The sequence below is a fragment of the Aotus nancymaae genome, unplaced genomic scaffold, assembly GCF_030222135.1.
Source record: "Aotus nancymaae isolate 86718 unplaced genomic scaffold, 86718_ANA_hifiasm-v0.15.2.pri h1tg000041l, whole genome shotgun sequence".
Classification (NCBI taxonomy): domain Eukaryota; kingdom Metazoa; phylum Chordata; class Mammalia; order Primates; family Aotidae; genus Aotus; species Aotus nancymaae.
Window position 1 is genome coordinate 21,814,977 of NW_026988455.1, and position 21,540 is coordinate 21,836,516.

Genomic DNA, 21,540 nt, shown 5'->3' on the forward strand with positions numbered 1-21,540 from the left:
AATTTCTGTGTTTATCCAAAAGAACTGTCTATGGGACTATTGGGCAGGTGTCAAAATGCTACTGCACACACATTAGGATGGCTACTATCAAAAAAACAAAAAACATTTAAGTGTTGGCGAGGGTGGAGAGAAATTGGAATTTTTGTTTTCTGTTGGTAGGAATGTAAAATGACTTGGTGACTATGGAAAAACATTATGGTGATTTCTCAAAAAATTAAACTAAAATTACTGTATGATCCAGCAGTCCCATTCTGAGTATACTGAAAGCAGAATTGAAAGCATAGTCTTGAAGAGATATTTGTATATCTATGTTCGTAGCAGCGTTATTCACAATAGCTAAAAAGTAGAGCAACCCAGGTATCCTTCCAGGGATGAATGGGTAAGCACAATATGGTATATATGTACAATGGAATGTTATTCAGCCTTAAAAAGGAATAGATATCTGACACATGCTACAACAGAGGTGAATCTTGAGGACATTATGCTAAGTGAAACAGGTGAATCACAAAAAGGCAATACTGAATGATTCCATTTATATGAGGCACTAAAGTAGATGACTTGTGATGTCATCCAAAAAGGTCAAGTCCTAGATGCAGTGTTAGTGGGTGAGCCACCAAGGGTTTTTCCCTGGTTCCTGTGATTCATTGTTTTCAGTAGGTCAGAAAGTTAGCTCTCTTGTGCACCATACCTGTAGCCTCCACGGCAGGCCTGCCAGCAGTCTATTGTGTTGTGCATCCAACTTACGGAACAAAGCGTCCAGCTCTGTGCCCCTCAGCTTAAGGGACTGAGTCTTTTTCATAGTATTAGTTACCACCTACATGACCGTTAGTTTGTTAAGTTTCTGCAAAAATCCTCATACCTGGGGAGTTATAATATAAATGGAACAATGTGATGAATGAATGTGAGCTTCAGGGACTTGCAAAGTGTTGTTTCTGTTGAATAAAAAGTACAACATTAACAATGTGGGTCACATTAGTTAATTTTGACCAGTCTACATTAAGCTTTTCACAGAACACAAAAAAGAACCATTTCCTAATGTGTTTATCATGAATAATATATTCGTTAAGTTCTTCAGTCTCATCAAAATTCTCATCAACTCCATGAGTAAATATAGTTATCTGAGTTATATTTATATCTGTGTTCTAATCAGCTGCCATTGGAAGCACCATAAATAGCTTGTCTTTTCCATGCAGCATATCCCATAAGTTCTCAGACCTATCTTTACTACACTGAGCAACATCATTGTCAACAGTTATATTTAAATTTGTCAATTCTTCATTGTCTTCAGACACATATTTTCCGCCGTATCAAGTAAACACTTGCATAAACTCGCAATCTCTAACTGCTTGGGCAGCTTAAACACGTAATAACTGCATTTTGCAGTAGCATTATCATTGTATTTGTTTGAAAACAATCTGTATTGAAAATGTTAGTCCTTTTACAGTTCATTCAGGGTTTCTTTTTCTAAATATCTGTTTTCTAAATATTAGTTATGGTTCTTAATGTGGTTTGCTTAATAAGGCATCTTAAGCTCTGTTCTTCCAATTGAGGCATACTTTGTTAAGCATGTGCCTTTTGTGGTCTTTAATTTTTTTCCACTTTTCATAGAGATGTGAACAAAAAATGATTTTGCTTTCCTTTAAAGAAAAGAACTGGCGTAATGCTTTATGGGGTATTGCGGTAACGGAGAGTGGTGGAGACTGGCACATGAAAGAACATTGTGTCTGAAAGGCACAGCTGCAGTTGATACAGGTGGAAATTGGTATTTAGATACAATCACCCACCTAGTTCTAAATATTGGTAGCTAATGCAGAAAGAAAAAGTTTTATATTTTGTGGGCCAAGTGAAACCCAGTGAGCTTGTGTAAGATGGTGAGTGTCAGTTTGCTTTTCCTGCTCTGAAAGGGGGCCGTCAGCGGCTCCTCTGCCTCCTGGCACAGACATTGTAAGGGTGAGATTTAGGCGAAAACCGATGTTGCAGCTATTTTTGTATTCTTCTTGGTAGACATTGAGGCTAGACCTGTGTTACCTGCTTTTGCCCAACTTTGTATTTAATGAGATCCCATCCTCATCAACTGGAAGATACTGTAGTGGATATGTAGATGGATCTAGTGAGTTCGACCATCTTCAACAAAATAGGCATCTTTTGCTGCAGAACTATTCTGACCCTAAATTTACCCTAAATCATGCTAATATACCCACTGTGTTCCCTTGGAGTTGAAGAGTTAATCAACTCCCGAAGCCCCTAAAGTAGTAAATGGTAACGTCAAAACCAAATGCATGGCTCTTACTCCACACAGAGTGGATTTTCCTCACCAACTGGAAGAGGGGTGTGTTTGTGGGAGAGAGCATATCCAGGAGAGTAAATGACCAGGACTGGAGATGACCAGGACTGGTACTGAGAAATAACTACCACCAGGTCAAAGCCTATTTTCATGAATAATTATCTTGTTTTATGTTTAAATTAAAATGTGTTTACAGTTTATTTACCATAAAGGATTCTTTGAAAGAATATGAGTTGAATGTCTCAGAGTTTAAGTTTTATTTAAGCTGAAAGAAGAATGCCGAGCTTGATGAAACTCCACCTTTCTGGTCAGTGGACTTACTGGTTGGTACTGCCTGTCCACTGCCGTTCACCTTATGGTGACTGACACGGTGATGACTGTGGATTGGACTCAGGGTATGCCAGAAAGGTTGCAGGTTATACGCAGTGCCAAAATCATTTAATAAGGATGTAAGGCTCTCCAGTCCTTTTTTGGTGTTATTAGTCTTATAAGTGAATTAAGAAATTAGACTCTGTTCTGAAGTAGTTTTCCAGCTACTCATTTTAACATGTAAACTTCTGGCCCTGATCTATTTTCATAAATGAAGCTATGAAACACTGAAGTGTTCAAACTAAAAGGTATCAAATCATTGCCTTTTCTCTCTCCTTCACCCTTCAGGGGGGACACAGCGATTGCCACGCGCCATTGGAATGTCCCTGGCCAAGGAGCTCATATTCTCTGCGCGAGTCCTCGATGGCCAGGAAGCCAAAGCAGTGGGCTTAATCAGCCACGTTCTGGAACAGAACCAGGAGGGAGATGCTGCCTACAGAAAGGCCCTGGACCTGGCGAGAGAGTTTTTACCTCAGGTATTTCTCATTAGAGTTTATTTTTTCTTATTTTAGGAAACTTTATAACACTTTGACTGAAACAGCAGTCATCTTGCATACGGAAGAAGCCCTGGCTTGCATCCAAGTAAAGGGATGCATGGGCTCTGTGAAACTTGAGCTGTTACACAAGCTAAACATTACAATCCTGTGGAATTCAGGTGAGGCTTTGAAGATGCTCCAAGGGTCTTATCGTAGCCACACTTTGGTAAAATATCCCTTGAACAACACTGGTCACGTGTGCACAACTTCCTAGCAAGGTGTTTTAATTTGCTCACCAGCTGAGCACTCTAACGGAAGGCGTAGCCATGGAGAGAAGGAGTGATAAGGCTGGCTGTCACGCTGGGCCACCCCAAATCAAAATACCTTGAAATATTCTGTTTTCTAGTAAGGGACTGTAGTCTGTTGTGCCAGAGTGGGCTTTCGTTGCAGTGGCTTCACTTGAAAAGTGAAAAGCCTGCTTGAAAAGCAGAAGTTGCCGTCTTTCTGCATGTGTGCTCATGGTGGTATAGGCATTGTTTTAACTCCTTTGTGCTTCCTCACAAGTATGCTTTCAAAATGTAGAACACGTCTTGTATGCCTGACTCATGAGTGTTTTCAGTGGCCATGCACTGACAGTCCTGTTTGAAGTGATTCTTTTTGTCACTTGTTCAGATATATTTTTCAAATATGTCTTTGGTCTGAAATCACAAGATTAAAGGGCTTTAAATTTAAGTGAAAGAGTCTTATTTTGCTTTGTAAACAGTAGTGACATTCCTTTATTTCTAGTGAACTGTGAAGTTTTATAACCCCTTAACCATTTCTGGAGTCAAAATAATTTTCTCTCTAAGTCAGGATTGCTTAACTCAAATAGGTTTCGTAACCTTTTTGTGGGCTGTGGATCTTTTTGGGAATGCTATGAGATCTATCTTTTAAAAAATGCTTGAATGCTCACATTTGTTCAGAGTTTTGCATTCAATTTCAGAAAGTGTTCTTGGCATTCAGCACAGGAGCCTTTGCTGACAAACCAGGCCCCACTCTGCTGGTATGCACCTGCTGAATCAGTTTTTAAAACCACACTGCCTGGTGTTGATGCTTCTGGTCCTTCTTAATTAACCTAGGAGCTGTTAGCTCTTTAAGGGAAGGACCGTTATATAATTTATTCCCATAAAAGGTAATGGAGACCTATACACTCAGTAGGTGCTCAATAAGTACTTGTTGGATTGATGGAGAGAAAGCAAATAAAAAAATATTTTTGCCTTAAAAAGAAAAGACTCACTACAAACTTATTCTCACCAAATATTAGAGAAATCTCTACCTAAAGAGAGATTAATGGTACAAGTATCAGGAGAGTAGTAATTTGACTGAATATTGGTGTTATAACTTACCTTGGCTTTAAACTTTATGACCAAGACATCTCAGTTGAAAGAAAGGGGTGTGTTTAAGAAAGGTTATGGCAGAATTCCAGTTCTGATGATCTGCAGCGCCCGCTCCTGGTCTCTTGACACAGATGTTCAGCTCTCTGCTTCAGAACTCCCTATAGGCAGCTTATTAGCCCTCAGGGCCTGACTTGGTCTGTCTCCCATGGTGCTCCTGTGAGCACCATGCAGCAAATGCCACCACTGTTCACACACCGCCCCGCCCAAGAAAGTGGGCACTGTCGTCCCTCCCTCCACCCCCCTGCTCCCTCATTTCACTCCCAGCATGTTGAGCCGCATCCCATTGTGTGGTCACCCAGCTGTCATCACAGTCCCTGTGTGTGTGCCTCTGTCACCTTTCATCTGAAGGACACTCCTCTGAGAACGCTGATTATTAAAATTAATTTTACTCCAGGTCAAACAAACATATAAGCAGATGTTGAGTTACTTCAGAAAATATGTGATAGCAAAATTATATGCGCAAGTTACCAAATGAAGTTTGAATGGAGTCATCTTTCTTTTTATGTTTTTTACTTTGTTGCCAAATGATTAGTCTTCCGAGTAACTGAAAGCATCTGTAAAATTAGTATTTCTAGGTGATATCTGTATTATATATTACTTCCATTTATCTGAGAAAAAAAAGGTTTGTAAAGAAGAAAAGGCATTGGTTTTATGTTTTAAAGGGGAAACAAATTAAATCAAATACTATCTCTAATAGCATTTTGAATTTTCCTGTTTTTCTTATGGTTTTCTAAGTCTTACTTCCCAAAGTACGGTGTGTGGACCAGCAGCGTGGGCATCTCCTGGCAGCTTGTTAGACTTGCAGAATCTCAGGCCCATCTCAGACCCACTGAGTCCACATCTGCATTTTAACAACAGGGATAGGGATTTGTGTGCATCTAGGAATTTGACAGCCACCTTTTCTTGGTCAGTAGGTGATGAAAATTGAAAAATTAGAGGAGCACACTGTTTAATAAAATGGATTGATGATCATGAAAAAAATGGTGTTGGTGTCTGCCACACATGCACATCACAATGGGAAGAATTATCAATAAGATACTTGTCTAACAACCATAGCCTTAGAAATTGTGGCCTTTGAAAAAGGTCTGTCAACACGATGTGGAAGAAACTTTATTTAGGTCAAATTTAATAATAGAAACTCCTTGATAGGAAAACATGTCTTTTCATGCATTCATCCATGTCACATCCAAGAGTCCTTTGCTGTGCCTGTTGTTTAGGGCCTACCTTGTGATGAATTCACATTCATCACCCATAAACGGTATTTTAGGACTTTAAAATGTGATCAAATAACGAAATTCCATCTGAGGGATTCTGGTTTTTCTGTAGGCTAGCTTGGTAAGAGTTTGGCTTCTGCAAGACACAGGTAACGTTTTCCTTCTCACAGCAGATATCCAGTTCATTCCCCTGTGACTCTTCTACATCCTGAAAGACTTATGTAGACTTCAAATTTGTTTGTGCTGTGGGAACACTGCCTAGAGGACACTCTTGATTAATCTACCATCATTGCTGTTAGCTACCAAGCTAATGGAGGAAAGATAGAGAGCCAGTGTCTGAAACAGATGATATCAGAGCCCTACCTTAATCGATAGCAACAGCCTCATCCCCAGCCCGAGCTTCTGTCAAAACCTCTTGTGGTATTGAGGCAAAAGACTTTGCCTTCTTTTCCTTCCTCTACTTAACTTCTAGGAAGTGTTTCTGAAGAAGAGCAAGCTCACAGCTGGACGTGCACTACCTGCTGACCTTTAAGGATCTGGAATTTGGAGCATAACAGAACACTGTGGAATCTAAATAATGTGCTGATGGCAATTTTCCATCTAGTGTCTGACAGCCATTGTTGGCTGTGCCATGGATCCAGTGGTGGGAATTTCTGAATCTTACTGAGATATACAACATAATTTGCATAAATAATAAAGTCCGCTTCTTTAATTTGAATTTTAGGGACCTGTTGCAGTGAGAGTGGCAAAATTGGCAATTAATCAAGGGATGGAGGTAGGTTCCTTAATGCTTGAGTTTGTTTTTGGAATGGAGAGTGGAGATTTAAATAAAATGAATCATGTTTAGACTTCTACATTTTTTTTTTAAAGTTCTAAGATATGGTTGTTTAAATGCTACTATTACTGAAAGCTACTGAAGTTCCTTGCAGCTACGTCATTGATTTCATTCTTACAGTTATTGCTAATTCAATATCATAATCACAGAATTCAGTAATTTTACCAGTGTCCTGAAGCTTATGACATGCTCATTATTTTTGCCATCGAGTTAACAGATTTATTGTCTAGTAGTTAATAGAAAACCAAAAGAACAGGGCATTCCGTGTATTTTTACCATCGGTATTATATTATGCAAAACATTCCAAGGAGAACTCCTAGCTCTCTCCACCTTTAGCTTCAATGTGCTCTCTGCAGGGACGCACACATAATGCAAGGCAAATCCATTGTGTGTCCTCAGGGTACCCCAGGGAGGTGACTGCAAAAGAGTGGAGGCCCCAGGCCAGGGAGGAGGGAGTGGTGCACATACCCATTTATTTGATTCTTCATGGTAGTTGTTATATTTTGGTTAAATTATGGGTATTTTAAAGAGAAGTGCTTCCTTCTCGTAGACTGAGGAACCACTGGGTCTTCCTGGGCTGTGTAGCAGTAAAAAGAGATTGACTTTGTTAGCAATGAATACGGTTTCATAAATTTGTAAAAGTATTTGATTGGTTTATTTAAATATTAACATAATGGTAACAACACTAATAACAAATACCTTATATAGCCTTTATCGCACGTGTGTGTGTGAGTTTGTGTGTGTGTCTGAGTTTGTGTGTGTGTGTATGTGTGTGTGTGAGGTGCTATATAAAGGCCTCACCTAGATTAACTCATTTAATCTTCACAGTACCCCTATTTGGTGAGCATTACAATTAGCCCCTTGTTCAGATACGCTTCTTTGAAGCACAGAGAGGTTAAATAACTTCCCCAAGGTAACTCAACTCCAAGTGGTGGAGTCAGCATGAACCAGGAAGCCTGGTTCTGTGTCTGTCATGTTGGTCGCACTCTGATCTGCTGTACTGTATCAAAGGATTCTGTGCTTTGGGGATAGGGTTATTCAGTTTGAATTTATATTGAATATACCATATTTTACAAAGTTACTTCTGCTGAAATGGATTATGTTTTTATTCTCAGGTCGATTTAGTAACAGGGTTAGCCATAGAAGAAGCTTGTTATGCTCAGGTATGTAATACAATCACAAATTCAATGAGAATGACCCTTACAAATTATATTTACCTTCTGTATAATTGAAATGAATTTCACTGAGCAAGATTACCCTTGTGCCCATTCCAAAATCATACAAATGGGTTGAAATTAATTGTTTCTGCTGTTTGTTACTAGCTCTTCTGATAGATGCTGTTCCGCAGGCGTGTCTCTTGCCTGTGTAATCTGGAAAACTCTTAGAGTAACTGAGTCAGTCCTGTGTGTGCAGTAGCTGTCTCTTAGGCTTATGCTTACTTTTGAGGGTATGGACCTGGCCTCCCACTCCAGTGTAGAGAGGTCGAGGAGAGCGGTGATGAGCGTGTGCCTGCCATGCAACCTGGGGGTGATTCTCCTTGGCTTTGCCTGAAGTTCTGAGCCTTCTGTCCTGCCCACTGAAGGTTCACTAATGAAATTACAGTTTTATTTTTTACTCAGCCCTTTTCATCTGTAAGTTTTGCATTTGTGGATTCAACCAAGTGTAAATTGAAAATATTCAGGAAAAAAAAAGGATGGTTGCATCTGTACTGAGCATGTACTGACTTTTTTCCTTATCATTATTCCCTAAACAATATAGTGTAACAACTGTGTACATGGCATTTACATTATACTAGGTATTATAAATAATCTAGAGATGACTTGAAGTATACAGGAGGATATGCATAGGTAATATGATACTATGCCATTTTATTAATATATAAGGCACTTGAGGATCTACCGATTTTGGTATCTGCAGGAGGTCCTATAACCAATCCCCTGCAGATACTGAGGGAGGACTGTACATAAATTGGTAGGTCTTCCTGTAGAGGAAAATAATGTTTTCCCTTTTTTGTCTTTCTCTGAAAGATAGAAGTTTGTTTTAGGGCATCTGAAATAGCAAAAAAGTTTTGTTCTGCCTTTCCTGAGAGTTGGAAACTGCACGAGCACTCGTTTAAACGAGCAGTATCTAGAGTGTGACTCTGTGCCCATCCTGTGTATGTCAGCCACCACCTGTCATTGATGAGTACGTGCGTGAGGAAAGTGAATTACAAGCATCTTAGAAATGGACAGCCTCAGAACCCAAAGAAAAATTTTAAAAGCACATTTGGCCATAAATTACAACTTACTAACATGTAAAAACCAGAAATCATACAGGGTATTCTCCAGACCACAATAGAATTAAACTAGAAATCAATAAAAGAAAGGTAGCTGGAAAAGTCCAAAATATTGAGTGATTAAACATCACCCTTCTAAATAATGTTATATGTCAAAGATGTATTGAGGAATTATAAAATATTTTGAATTAAAGTGAAAATTCAACTTCTCAAAGTTTGTGTGATATAGTGAAAGCCATGCGATAGAAATAGCATTGGATGTATATATAAGAAAAGAGAAAAGAGATAAATCAATAATAACCTTCTACCTTATTAGGAAACTGCAAAAGGAAGAGCAAAATGGGGTAGAGGACCTCTTGGAATAAGAATTACGAGTTTGGTTACATAATTAGAATTGTTCAAGTGACTGACAGATTTCAAAATTTAAGAATGTGGTTCTAGGTAGTTTTCTCAGATAGTGCTTGATAAACTTTTACAGTTGTTTGAGCATTTTTTATATATTTAATGTTTTGTTTTTCTTAGACCATTCCAACGAAAGACAGACTTGAAGGTCTTCTTGCTTTTAAAGAGAAAAGGCCCCCTCGCTATAAAGGAGAATAGAAGGAACAGAAATTCTTAAGATGCCAATGTAATAAATGTACTTCTGGAAGTGTCTTTTGGATCCACTATATGCCTGAGCACGTCGAATCTCAATGACCAAAGCAAAGAGCAAATTATTCATATAGTGTAATTAGCATCCAGAATGGACCCATCCGTGTACTTCATTCAAATATGTAAATGTCATATTCATTCAGATTTATAAAGCTAGTAGTGTATATTGTCAGAAAACAGGCAAAGTTAGATATACATTTTTAAATATTTCCTGCATAAGAGGCTTTCTGTTCTTAATTTTTTAATGTGAATAATTTATATATCGCACACTAGGAAATAATATTGATTATATGTCTACTGTGCTGCATTAAGAAAATAAAATTATTTCTATATACCAAAAATGTGAAGTTATACCAAATAAAGTTTCTAAGTGATTGATGCATATGAACAGATACATATACATACATCTAAACCTGAAAAATGAATTGATATTCTGAGTGAAAACTACCTAATATAAATAAAACTAGTGAAAAGAAAATGTGGGAATTTTTCTCTTATCCCATTCTTTTTGAATTGATTATATCATTTGCATGCTGGATTTTAAAAGAAACAAGCCTTCCTCGCTGCTTCTATCAGGCAACCTCTTTACATAGTCAGTCCTGTAATTTAGTATCAAAGGTGAAGAATTAATCCAAAGACTGGAGCCAAAGAACTGAAACGGATGGGAGTCCTGGTGCAGTGGGACTTCCAGGACCTCCTCCCAGCAAGTGGCCTGGCCGCCTGGCCGCCTGGCCGCCTGGCCTAGGAAGGGCCATGTTTGTACACAAAGGAGGGAAGAAAATGGGGCAGCCAGGATTGGAGCATGGAAATGACGGGGTCGTGGATTAAAGTGGAGACTATTCTCTGCTTCCTTACCCTCAGCTGTTTGCATCCAGTTTCTGTAAGGGAAAGAGGTAAGCATAAGAACCCTTTTCTCCTCTCTAACAAACACATCATGCCTTCCTACCCAGGCCAGGCCAAGAAGCTATAAAGGGAGGGCCTCCAGGGTGCATGGCTGAGTAGCCACACCTGGGGATCAGGCATAGGTAGGAGGTGTGTGGGACATCGGAACAGTAGAATTCACTGTGGAAAAAGGAAGGAGAACATTCTGATGCCCTTAAATAATTTGAGATAGTGCTACTTCATTTTATTAAACCACACTGCCTTCCTGGCAGTGCCCCTTGCCCACTGAATACTGCAGCAAGCTTCACTGTGGTGCAGCCCGCTGTGTCCCTAAGGTGTCCTCCTCTCACATTTCCATATACCAGATGAACACCTATTTCACTGTGGATTTTCATCCTCATTGTGGCGACTTCATTGCTGTTTGAAAGCATGTAGACTTTTTATTTTTTAAGTCCTGAAACATATAACTTGGGAATTTAAAAACCTTAATTATAAAATTCCTGTAAGCAGCAAATGTAGACTGGCCATCTGCTGATGTCTGACCTGGCAAAGGTAGGCAGTGTCTTCACTAATGTTTGGACGCTAAGGTGAGCACTGTTTTTCTCCTTATCACCTTAGGTGGTGAAGCTCTGCAGATTTTTTGTTTTTTTGAGACGGAGTTTTGCCTAGGCTGGAGTGCAGTGGCGCAATCTCGGCTCACCGCAATCTCCACCTCCCAGGTTCAAGCGATTCACCCGCCTCAGCCTTCCAGGTAGCTGGGATTACAGGGGCATGCCACCACGCCCGGCTAATTTTTGTATTTTTAGTAGAGATGAGGTTTCACCACGTTGGCCAGGCTGGTCTCAAATTTCTGACTTCAGGTGATCCACCCATGTCAGCCTCCCAAAGTGCTGGAATTACAGGCGTGAGCCACCGTGCCTGTCCAGCTCTGCAGATTTATGATGACTGCTCAGCTGATCATCATAAAGGGAGCTTATTAAAATTCACATAATGGCTCTCTCTGGTGGTTGTATCGGGGGGCTATGCAAACTTGTTCACTGATATACTTGCTGAGCTATTCATTTTGTGCATGATAATTTGCACCTAAAATGCTGCTGCTGTTTTCATAGTCCTTTAAAGGTTTCAGAGCCAGTTTGTACTCTCCGTGACATGCTAAATACCACTTTTTCTTTAACTGAGCAGGAAATAATTATTAGGAAAAAATTATTAAGAGTGTGTTGTACGATTCATTTCTCTGTACTTGGATTCATAGTCTACTGTCACTGATCGAGCACCATCTAAGTTCCTAACAATTTCTGATGAAGTCACTGGAATGTATCTGAAAGCAAAGTCCTGTAGTGACTTAAGATATTGCAGACTTCATGTATTATAGCAGAGAAAAATGTCCAATTATCTGAATAAATGTTTGCCTTTCTCTTGATTTTCCTTTCAGAATTGGTCTTGCTGCTAAGTAGTCCTGATCCTCCCCCAGGTCAAGCTCAGGGGACTCTGGGCGGGGCCGTGCTAGCTGGGGAGGGCCCCGTGCATGGGCTGTTCCTCTCTCCAGCACACCGCCTGTTGGTGCACCCAGCTGGAGATACGATAGACATATCCATGTATTCACACTAGGTTAGAGAAGCCTCTCAGAAAAGGAGGATGAGTGATCGAGCACAGAGAATTCAGAGGATGAAAGCAAAATAAAGAAAAAATCTCCGTTATCTCAGCGCATGAGGCCTACTGGTTTTGAAGTAAGTTAGTGCTGATTAATTTCTAACTTGTCTGAGAAAGGAAAGGAAAGGAAAACAGGTCTCAAATTTCTGAAGTGCTGAGGCAAGAGAAAACTTCCAGTAATGGCCCCAAAATAAGAGATTTTCTGAGCTTGATTTCTGTACCTTAAGGGATCTTTTCAAGTTTGGTTTGTTCTCAGTAATAATGGATCTGGTTTTCCTGTCAATCAAGTCATCTTTTTGTTGTTGTTCTAGCAATCAAAAATTGGTTTGTCACCAAGTGCTGCTTTTCTGGTAGCACTTTTCTAAGTGCTTTGTGAATGGGCCAAAGTAATAGAGTGTCAATTTGTGGATCAGCACTTAGAAAAAGTGCATACTTGCACATGGTGGGTTGCCGGCCAGCCATTGGCCCTTTTCCTCACTTGACCTGAACTTCTCCATCTGGTAATATGCCCCACACTTGCTCTTATTTGGGCTTTCAAAGATCCTGGCACACAGACATTCAGAAATAGTAAATCATGCCATTATTTGTCTACTGATCTAGTAAAATATTAACTAATACGTATGTCAGTATGTATCAAACTTTATCGGAATAGCAATAGAAGTTATTTTCTCAGTATATTAATAACTGTATACATGTTTCACAAAAAACAACATTTTAAAGTTAATGGCTAATATTCTGGTAACACAATGTAAGACCTACTTGTCTACGTAGGTAAAGCAGGATACGGATTGTGATTTGGGGTATTTAGGAGGCGGAAGGTGGTCAGATCATCTGTTGAAATATATTTGTGTCTCAGGCTCCAAAAAATGCCACTGTTTCAAATGCTGGCCCTTGAATTTTCACAGTCTTCTTTGGAACCTCCAAAAATTCAGCCACTCCTTAGAGGGATAGCACCTAATAAGCAACTTGGTGTGCACAGTTTGTTTTCCAAAATAATTCTCAGGGCAGCATGAGAGAACCGGAGAACTGGTGGGGAAAATAAAGGATGTCAAGGACAGATCAAGACATGTACGCCGCGTGGCTCGGGAGCAGCCGTGGAGATGCGCCAGTGTGGCAAGACGTGGAGACAGCCTCTCCTCCGGGAGCTGACAGTTCCCTAGGGCCCCAAAGTGAGCTCCTAGGAACAAACATGTAAGTTCCTTTTTAAAGGCCTAATATAGAAACACAGTGCTGCGTGGTGTTTTGATTAAAGGAAAAACATTTTGACAAGATCACTGAAAATAACCTCTAAAATGAGTGAATAAGAGCTGGCATTATGGTGATAATGAGTAACGTTTATGAAGCCATTAATACCTACCAGGTGCTTTACAGACACTACATCCCCGAAAGGATAGGCACTTTGGTTATTCCTGTGGCACAGAGGAAGAGACTCAGACCATAGAGGGATCGCTTAGCCACAGCCCTATGGCAGGTGCATGCTGGAGTCAGGAATTACACCCAGGGCTACTGGCCCTTTTGTCACTGTTGAGCTTGAAAGCAGCCAAACACCATAAGGCTGCTGATAGGTGTGTTTTTGTCAACATAGAGGGAGTAGTGTTCTTTTGCACTGATTTGGTCTACAATTTTCTCATGACTTGGAAAGATACCAAAAGTGTGCTTATCACCTGATCTGATGGCACAGGCAAGTAATGTAACAATTAGAGCTAATGCGCACTCAGCACCTCGTCTACCAGGGGCTTTCTGTGCATTTTCACACGTAATAGCAAAACCTCATGAAGTGGGTTTGCTAATTTATAGTTTAAGAAACTGAGGAAGGAGGATTCATGCTGGGCATTGTGTGTTCTGGGCCCCAGTGTTTAATGGCTACACCATCAAGGGCACGGAGCCCGTCTTGGTAGACGTGAGTGATGCATGGATCTGTCAGGATGCTAGTAGTGATTGGTGTATGACCTCACAGCTCAGTTCCCCCTCAAATCAGCTACTGGAGTATAAGTGTGAGGACTCATGGTTTGATAGCAATGCTTGTCAAAAAGGGGGCAAGGTATGCTCCCTGTGGGTCAAGAGTGTCCCAGGCATCTTTAGAGAAGGGTGACAGGTGTGGCGCTCTGTTTGGCTCTGGTCAGACTCACCTAGAGGGTTGTATTCAGTACTCAGCATTGCAACTTCCAGTGGTCATAGATTGACTCTGTAGTTTCCTGTGAAGCACATGGGAGCCCTCTGGCCAACTTTCAGCTCCACGGAAGCAAGCAATGAGACCACGAACAAAGTACCTCATCCCCCTGAGCCCTTTCCTCGTTTGTAAAAGAATCCAGTAGTTGTTCACGATGGTTACGCAGACCCAGTCACATTGGATGTGATCTGTATGAAAGTGCTTTATGTGGTGGTCGTGTTTTATTTGTTTCATATTTCAGAAGAGAGGAGTTGGGATGGGAGGTGGGTCTCACAACCATGGCTGGTTTGGGGGCATGTACAAGAACCTGGGCTGTTCACTCAGGAAAAGAGAAGTCTAGGGAAACATGGTAGCTGGCTCCAGTAGAACTGCAGTTTGAAACAGGTCTTCAGATGCTTCCAGGGCAAGAGGAAGCCATGCAGGGCTCCTCCCCTCCTCCCCGCCTCCCCACTTCTGCTCATTGCTCTGTGCTTGTCCAGAGACAAGAGATGTGGCCTAAAGTGTATGTGGGGAAGCTACTTACAGACTCCTAGGTCCAAAAGCTGCCCCCCTGCCTCTGGAGTGTTAGAGCAGAAAGTGGGCAGGGCCATTGCTGCCGGGAGTTGAGAGGCACCAGAGGACAGCTCTTCCAACTTAGACGGTCTTTGTGAAGTGAGAGCGGACTGCAGGCCTCCAAACAGGCGCCGACTTAGCAGATGAGGACGATGGTTCTCGACAAATACTGGTTGCTAGTGAGCAGGGCCTTGAGAGACAGAGAAAACAGGTGTCTGCCTAAGATGTGCCTGTTTAACTGTGTTGGCTCTTGAGGTAATCTACAGTTGAAGGAGTTTTAGTTCCTCTAACATTTTAAGAAATCATTATCATGTTTGAGTGCCATGCTTATGGTACCAATTTGGGAGGCCAGGGTGGGAAGATTGCCCTGAGCAAAGCAGCCCATTCTCTCATCATCCAGTTGGTTTTCATGGGGAAGCCTCCTGCCTCCCCTCCTCAGGAGATAGTGGAGGACTCCAGCCCTGCAGTGGGCTGTGGTCAGCCGAAGGGTAGGCCTGGCTTCCTGCCTGGACTTCAGTTCATTCCCCCATTTTGCTGCCAAGATATCTTTAAATGTTTTGGTCCCCTAAAGCATTTAAACAGACTGATGCGTAAAATGCTGTCTGAACAAAGTCCACCATGAACCCACTGCACGGTGTGTACCTGAACCTTCCGAGAGAAACAGTAAAATCCCCATATCATCAAGTTGCAGCTCAGGGACGATGTAGCTTTAGCGGTGATGTTCTCAGGGAAAGGTTTGAGAAATTTGAAAATTGGCAAGGGCAGTCTCTTGACCTTTCCAAAAATAGTCAGAGTCACTTTCACTTTCAGCCTCCAAACTGTTGAATGAAACTTTTGTGCACTTCACGGAAAGTGAAGAACTGTTTGGCAAGAGAGAGAAGTTCAAACTCCTACTAGCCTCGGCTACACCGAGTAACGTTTCTTTTGAGTGGTCCGTTATCACTTTTCTGTAACATGCTTTTTATGATGCCTAGAACTTGTGTAAGAGTCACTGTGATTTGAGTTCTTTAAAAATATAAGTACAAGGAATGTGTCACATGCCACAGAGACAGGAAATGACAGCTCACATCCAACTCGGTGGAAAGAAACTCTAATTGTTGGAAGATTTGATTGGAATATTTGTTCTTAATACCTATGGGTGGCTCTGTCATATGCTTGCTGGTGTTAGACCAGTACTGGCAGGCAAATGACATTGAAAAGTTCCTTCCTTTTCCTCTGGTCTTTGTGGGAAGGTGTGGTATGAGTCGAGATTGCTAAACCACTCTTCTGAGAGGACTGACAGAGAGGGTTTATTCCAGACCATCCATGGCACTGGTACTTCTGAGTTCAATTATGGGATGATCTCATTAGTCCAGGCTCCGAATGGCTCAGTAACCTCAAAACTCCAAGCTCTCTGAGCTTGCTTTAGTTCTCTAGACTTGCAGTTTATGTACGCCCACATGTGTTTCATGTGTATTAAAAATGCTTGCATGTGTAGATATGAAGATATATGCTGACTGTCCTGAAGAACTTGACATACCTAACATTTGAAATTGTATTGAGTTTCCCCTGGGGATAAACTAGTCTGTGAATGTAAACATGATGAGCAGCGTAGGGGTTATGGTGCCAGAGAAAGCTGGTCTCGGCTGTGGTCCAGCCCTACCTCTCTTGCTCTGTCCCCTGCATCAGAGGTGGAGTGGAGCCACGTCTGTGAGTGGGACCTCATCTTGTCTTTTCCTTAGACCCAAGAGCAGGGATTCCCAAAACTGCTGGCACCTGAAAGAGGTATTGCATTCTTCAGCTCCATTCCATAATCTCCCTTCAGGATTCTGGGTTTGGAACTCTAGAATCAGTGTTGAGGAAGGAGGTATCTTGGTGATTTTATTTTTCTAGATATAATTCACATACCATAAAAGTCACCATTTAAATTGTACAATTCAGTGGGTTTTTTTTTTTTTAGTATACTCAGAGTTGCATAACCATGACCACTAGCTAATTCAGAATACTTTCATTGCCTCCAGACAAGCCTAGTACTCATTAGCAGTCATTCCCTTGCCCATCTCCCCCACCCCCAGCCCCTGACCACTGCTAATCTACTTTCTGTCTCTGTAGGTTTGCCTATTCTAGACATTCATATGAATGGAATTATATAATACGTAGCCTTTTATGTCTCTTTTTCATTTAGCATAAAAATTTTCAAGATCTGTCCACAGTGTAGCATGTCTCAGTACTTCTTTTTATCACTGAAAATATTTCGCTGTATGTATATGTCATAGTCTGTTATCGCCTCATCAGTTAATGAACACCTGCTTCCACTCTGGCTATTACAAATAGTGCTGTTATGAACATGTGTGTACAAGTATGTGTGTGGGTATATGTTATCATTTCTCTTGGTATCATATCTACAAATTGAACTACTGGATCATAGGACAACTTTATGTTTAACTTTTTGAGAAACTACAAAACTAACCAGCTGTATCATTTTCTAATCCCACCAGCAGTGAATGAGGGTTCTAATTTCTCCGCATCTTCATCAACGCTTGTTATTGATCTTTTCGATTATAGCCATTCTAGTGAGTGTGAATTGGCATCTTACTGTGATTCTGGTTTTGATTTGCAGTTCCCTAATGATGTTGAACCATTCCCTAATGATGTTCATGTGCTTGTTGGCCATTTGTATGATTTTTAGAGATAGGTCTATTTTGCCCATTTTAATTGAGCAAAATAGACAGACACTGAGTTGTAGATGTTCTTTATGTATACTGTATACCAGCCCCTTAACAGATACATGATTTACAAATCTTTTCTATTCTGTAGGTTGTCTCTTCATGTTCTCGTTGGCGTTCTTATAAAAGTTTTTATTTCTGGTGGAGTCCAGTTTATCGTTTCCTTTGTTGCTTGTACTTCTGGTGTGGTATCTAAGAAACCACTGCCTGATCCAAGGTGATAAAAAGTTATGTTTTCATCAAAGAGTTTTCTATTTTAACTTTTACATTTAGGTTTTTGATAAATTTCAGATTAATTTTTATATGTGGTGCGAGGAACGCATCCAGCTTTACTCTTCTGCACGTTGCTATTGAGCTATTCCAGCACCATTTGTTGAAAAGGCTGTTTTTCCCCATTTATTGTCTTGGTACCCTTATCAGAAAAAAGTTAATTATAAATTTAAGGGTTTATTTCCAAACTCTCAATTTTACTCCATTGATCTTCTGTCTGTCCAATCCAGTACCACACTATCTTGATTACCAGAGCTTTGCAGTAAGTTTTGAAGTTAGAAAGTGAGAGTCTGTCAACTTTTTCAAGAGTATTTTGGCTATTCTGGTTCCCTTGCATTTTCATATGAATTATAGGATTAGTTTGTCAATTTATACCTCCAAAAAGGCATCTAGGATTTTGAAAAGCATTGTGTTAAATTTGTAGATCAACGTGGGGACAGATGTACCCTCAACAATATTATCTTCTAATCTATGAACATAAGATTTTTTCTATTTAATTTCTTTCATCTGTGTTTTGTAGTTGCCTGTGTATGTCTTCAACTTCTTGTTAAATTTATTCCTGAGTATTTTTTTTTTTTTTGAGATAAAGTCTCTCTCTGTCACCCAGGCTGAAGTACAGTGGCATGATCTCTGTTCACTGTAATCTCTGCCTCCCAGGTTCAAGAAATTTTCCTGCCTCAGCCTCCCAAGCAACTGGGACTACAGGCACATGCTACCACACCCAGATAATTTTTGTATTTTTAGTAGAGATGGGGTTTCTCCATGTTGGCCAGACTGGTCCGGAATTCCTGGCCTCAAGTGACCTGCCTGCCTCGGTCTCCCAAAGTGCTGGGGTTACAGGCATGAGCCGCTGTGCCCGGCCAGAGTATTTTATTCTTTTTGATGCTATTGTAAATGGGTTTGTTCCCTTGATTTCATCGTTTGATTGTTCATTGCTAGTTCACAGAATTACAATAGATTTGTATATCTTGATATCTGGCAGAAGTAGAGTTATTTGCTCTGAACTAATTTATTAGTTCTATTTATTTATTTATCTTTTTAGTGGTTTCCATAGGAGTTTCTATAGGATCCTGTCATTTGCAAAGAGATAGTTTTATTTCTTTCTTTCCAATCTGGATGCCTTTTATATTTTGTTTCTTGTGTTATTTCCCTGGCTAAAACCTCCAGTGTAATGTTGAATAGGAGTGGCAAGAGCAGACATCTTGTCTTATTCCTGACCTTAAGTCTTTCACTATTACTTATGATACGAGTGGTGGATTTTTTTAATAGAGGCCCTTCATCAGGTTGAGAAAATTCCTTTTTGTACTTTGTTGAATTTTTTTTTTTCTAATCAAGAATGAGTGTTGGATTTTGTAAAAATGCCTTATCTGCATCTATTGAAATGACCGTGTTGTAGTGGTTTTGTCTTGTATTGATATTGTTATCACATTGATTAATTTCCAGATATTGCACTGATTTGCATTTCTTAGATAAATCCCTTGGTCATGGTGTACACTCCTTTCTTACGTTGCTGGATGTGGCTTGCTAGCATTTGGTTCAGAATTTTTGTGTCTATCTTCATAAGAAATTTTAGTCTGCAGTTTCCTAGGGATGCCTTTCATGGGTTGGGTCTCTGGGTAATACTGACCTCACAGAATGATTTAGAAAGTGTTTTTTTCGGCCGGGCGCGGTGGCTCAAGCCTGTAATCCCAGCACTTTGGGAGGCCGAGGCGGGTGGATCACGAGGTCAAGAGATCGAGACCATCCTGGTCAACATAGTGAAACCCCGTCTCTACTAATACAAAAAATTAGCTGGGCACGGTGGCGCGTGCCTGTAATCCCAGCTACTCAGGAGGCTGAGGCAGGAGAATTGCCTGAACCTAGGAGGCGGAGGTTGCGGTGAGCCAAGATTGTGCCATTGCACTCCAGCCTGGGTATCAAGAGCGAAACTCCGTCTCAAAAAAAAAAAAAAAAAAAAAAAAAGAAAGTGTTTTTTTCTCTATTTTTAGAAGAGTTTGTGTAGGATTGTGCTAATTCTATTTTAAACAATTGATAGAATTCACCAGTGAAATCATGTGGATCAGATCTTTTCTTTATTGGAAGCACTTTGATTGCCAGCTCAGTCTCTTTATTTGTTACAGCTCTATACTTAGTTTTATTTTTTTTTGAAAAACTTTGACTAGTTTGTGCCTTTTTAAGAATTTTTCTATTTCATCTAGGTTATCTAATTTGCTCACATATACTTATTTGTGGTATTCCTTTATACTCTTTTTTATTTCTATAAGGTCAATAATAATTCCCCCCGACCCCACCACACCCAACCTCCACTTTTCATTCCTGGTTTTAATGTTTTGGTATTCTATCTTTTTTTTCTTGGTCAGTCTAGCTAGGATTATCAATTTGATTGATCTTTAAAAAAAAAAAAAACTTTTCACGTCATTGATTTTTCTTGATGGTTTTTCTTGTTCCCTAATTCATTTATTTTCATTCTAAACTTTATTATATCCTTCCTTCTGCTTGCTAGGTTTAGCTTGTTTTCATTTTTCTAATTTCTTAACATGAGACATTAAGTTATTGATTTGAGATCTTTCTTCCTTTTAATATAGACATTTGTAGCTGTACATTTCCCTCTAAGCACTGCTTTAGCAGCATCTTATAAGTTTTGGTATGATGTATGTAGAAAAGAGTTAATGTAGCAGCCCTGAATGGCTGTCCCAGGGTTGGTCCTTGGCTGTCTTTGGGGAGCTTATCAGCAGTCCTAGACCTGAGAAGAGTTATATCTAAACTGTACAAACCATATGGCTTATACTAAACACATGCTTTCTTTTTAGGAAGACGGAATTTGGGTATTTGCCAGGTGGAGTATGCCTACATGGCTAACCCCCAGCAAAAACTCTGGGCTTTCAGTCTCTAATGAGATATTGGCAACATTTCACAAATTTCATGTGCTGTTTATATTAATAATTTGTTGCTGGGGAATTAAATATATCCTAGGGACTCCACTAGGAGAGGACCCTTGGAAGCTTGCAACAGGTCTCCCCCCTCTTCACCCCTGCATTTTTCCCTTTGATGTTTTTACTTTGTATTCTTTTGCTATAATAAATAATAGCTGTGAGTATGACTGAGTCCTGTGAGTCTAACTAATGAATTACTGAACTTCTGACACATGTGGTTTTGTTTTCATTCTTCTTAAAGTATTTTTAAATTTCCCTTGTGATATTTTTTTCTTTGACTCCCCTTTTTTTAGGATTGTGTTCTTTAATCCACATACTGGTGAATTTCCAAATTTCCTTTTTCACTGATTTCAAATTTCATTCCATTATAGTTGGCAAACATACTTTGTATAAACTTCAGTCTTTTTCATTTTATTGAGACTTGTTTTATGGCATAACATATGGTCCATCCTGGAGAAGGTTCCATGTGCACTTGGGAAGAATGCATAGTCTGCTGTTGTTGGAGTGTTCAATAGATGTGTGTTAGGTCTTCTTGGTTTTGTGGTTTCATTCTTTTATTCCTCGTTGATCTTCTGTCTAGTTGTTCTATCCGTTTTTTAAAGTGGGATACTGAAGTAGGCATATTATTGTTGACTTATTATTCAACCATAATAGTTTATTATTTATCCCTGTAATTCTATTAGTATTTGCTCCATGTATTTTGAGGCTTTACTGTTAGATGCATATATGATTATAATTATTATGTCTTCTTGATGGATTGACCCTTTTATTATGAAATATGCTTTTTCTCTAGTAATCATTTTAAAGTCTATTTTGTCTAATATTAGTATAGACACTT

At 40.0% G+C, this 21,540-nt stretch overlaps 1 protein-coding gene across 3 annotated transcripts in view; it reads left to right on the forward strand.

The window, feature by feature from the left end:
- The window catches only part of AUH (AU RNA binding methylglutaconyl-CoA hydratase), a 147,323-nt gene extending 135,481 nt beyond the window's left edge, over positions 1-11,842 (forward strand). For all 3 annotated transcript variants that reach the window (XM_012472203.2, XM_012472204.2, XM_021674263.2), the window contains 4 exons: positions 2,942-3,129; positions 6,504-6,554; positions 7,730-7,777; positions 9,412-11,842. In XM_012472203.2, coding sequence (XP_012327626.1) covers positions 2,942-3,129; positions 6,504-6,554; positions 7,730-7,777; positions 9,412-9,489 — 365 coding nt within the window. In that variant the 3' untranslated portion in view covers positions 9,490-11,842. The remainder of the gene's footprint in view (positions 1-2,941; positions 3,130-6,503; positions 6,555-7,729; positions 7,778-9,411) is intronic.
- The last annotated feature ends 9,698 nt before the right edge of the window (positions 11,843-21,540 follow it).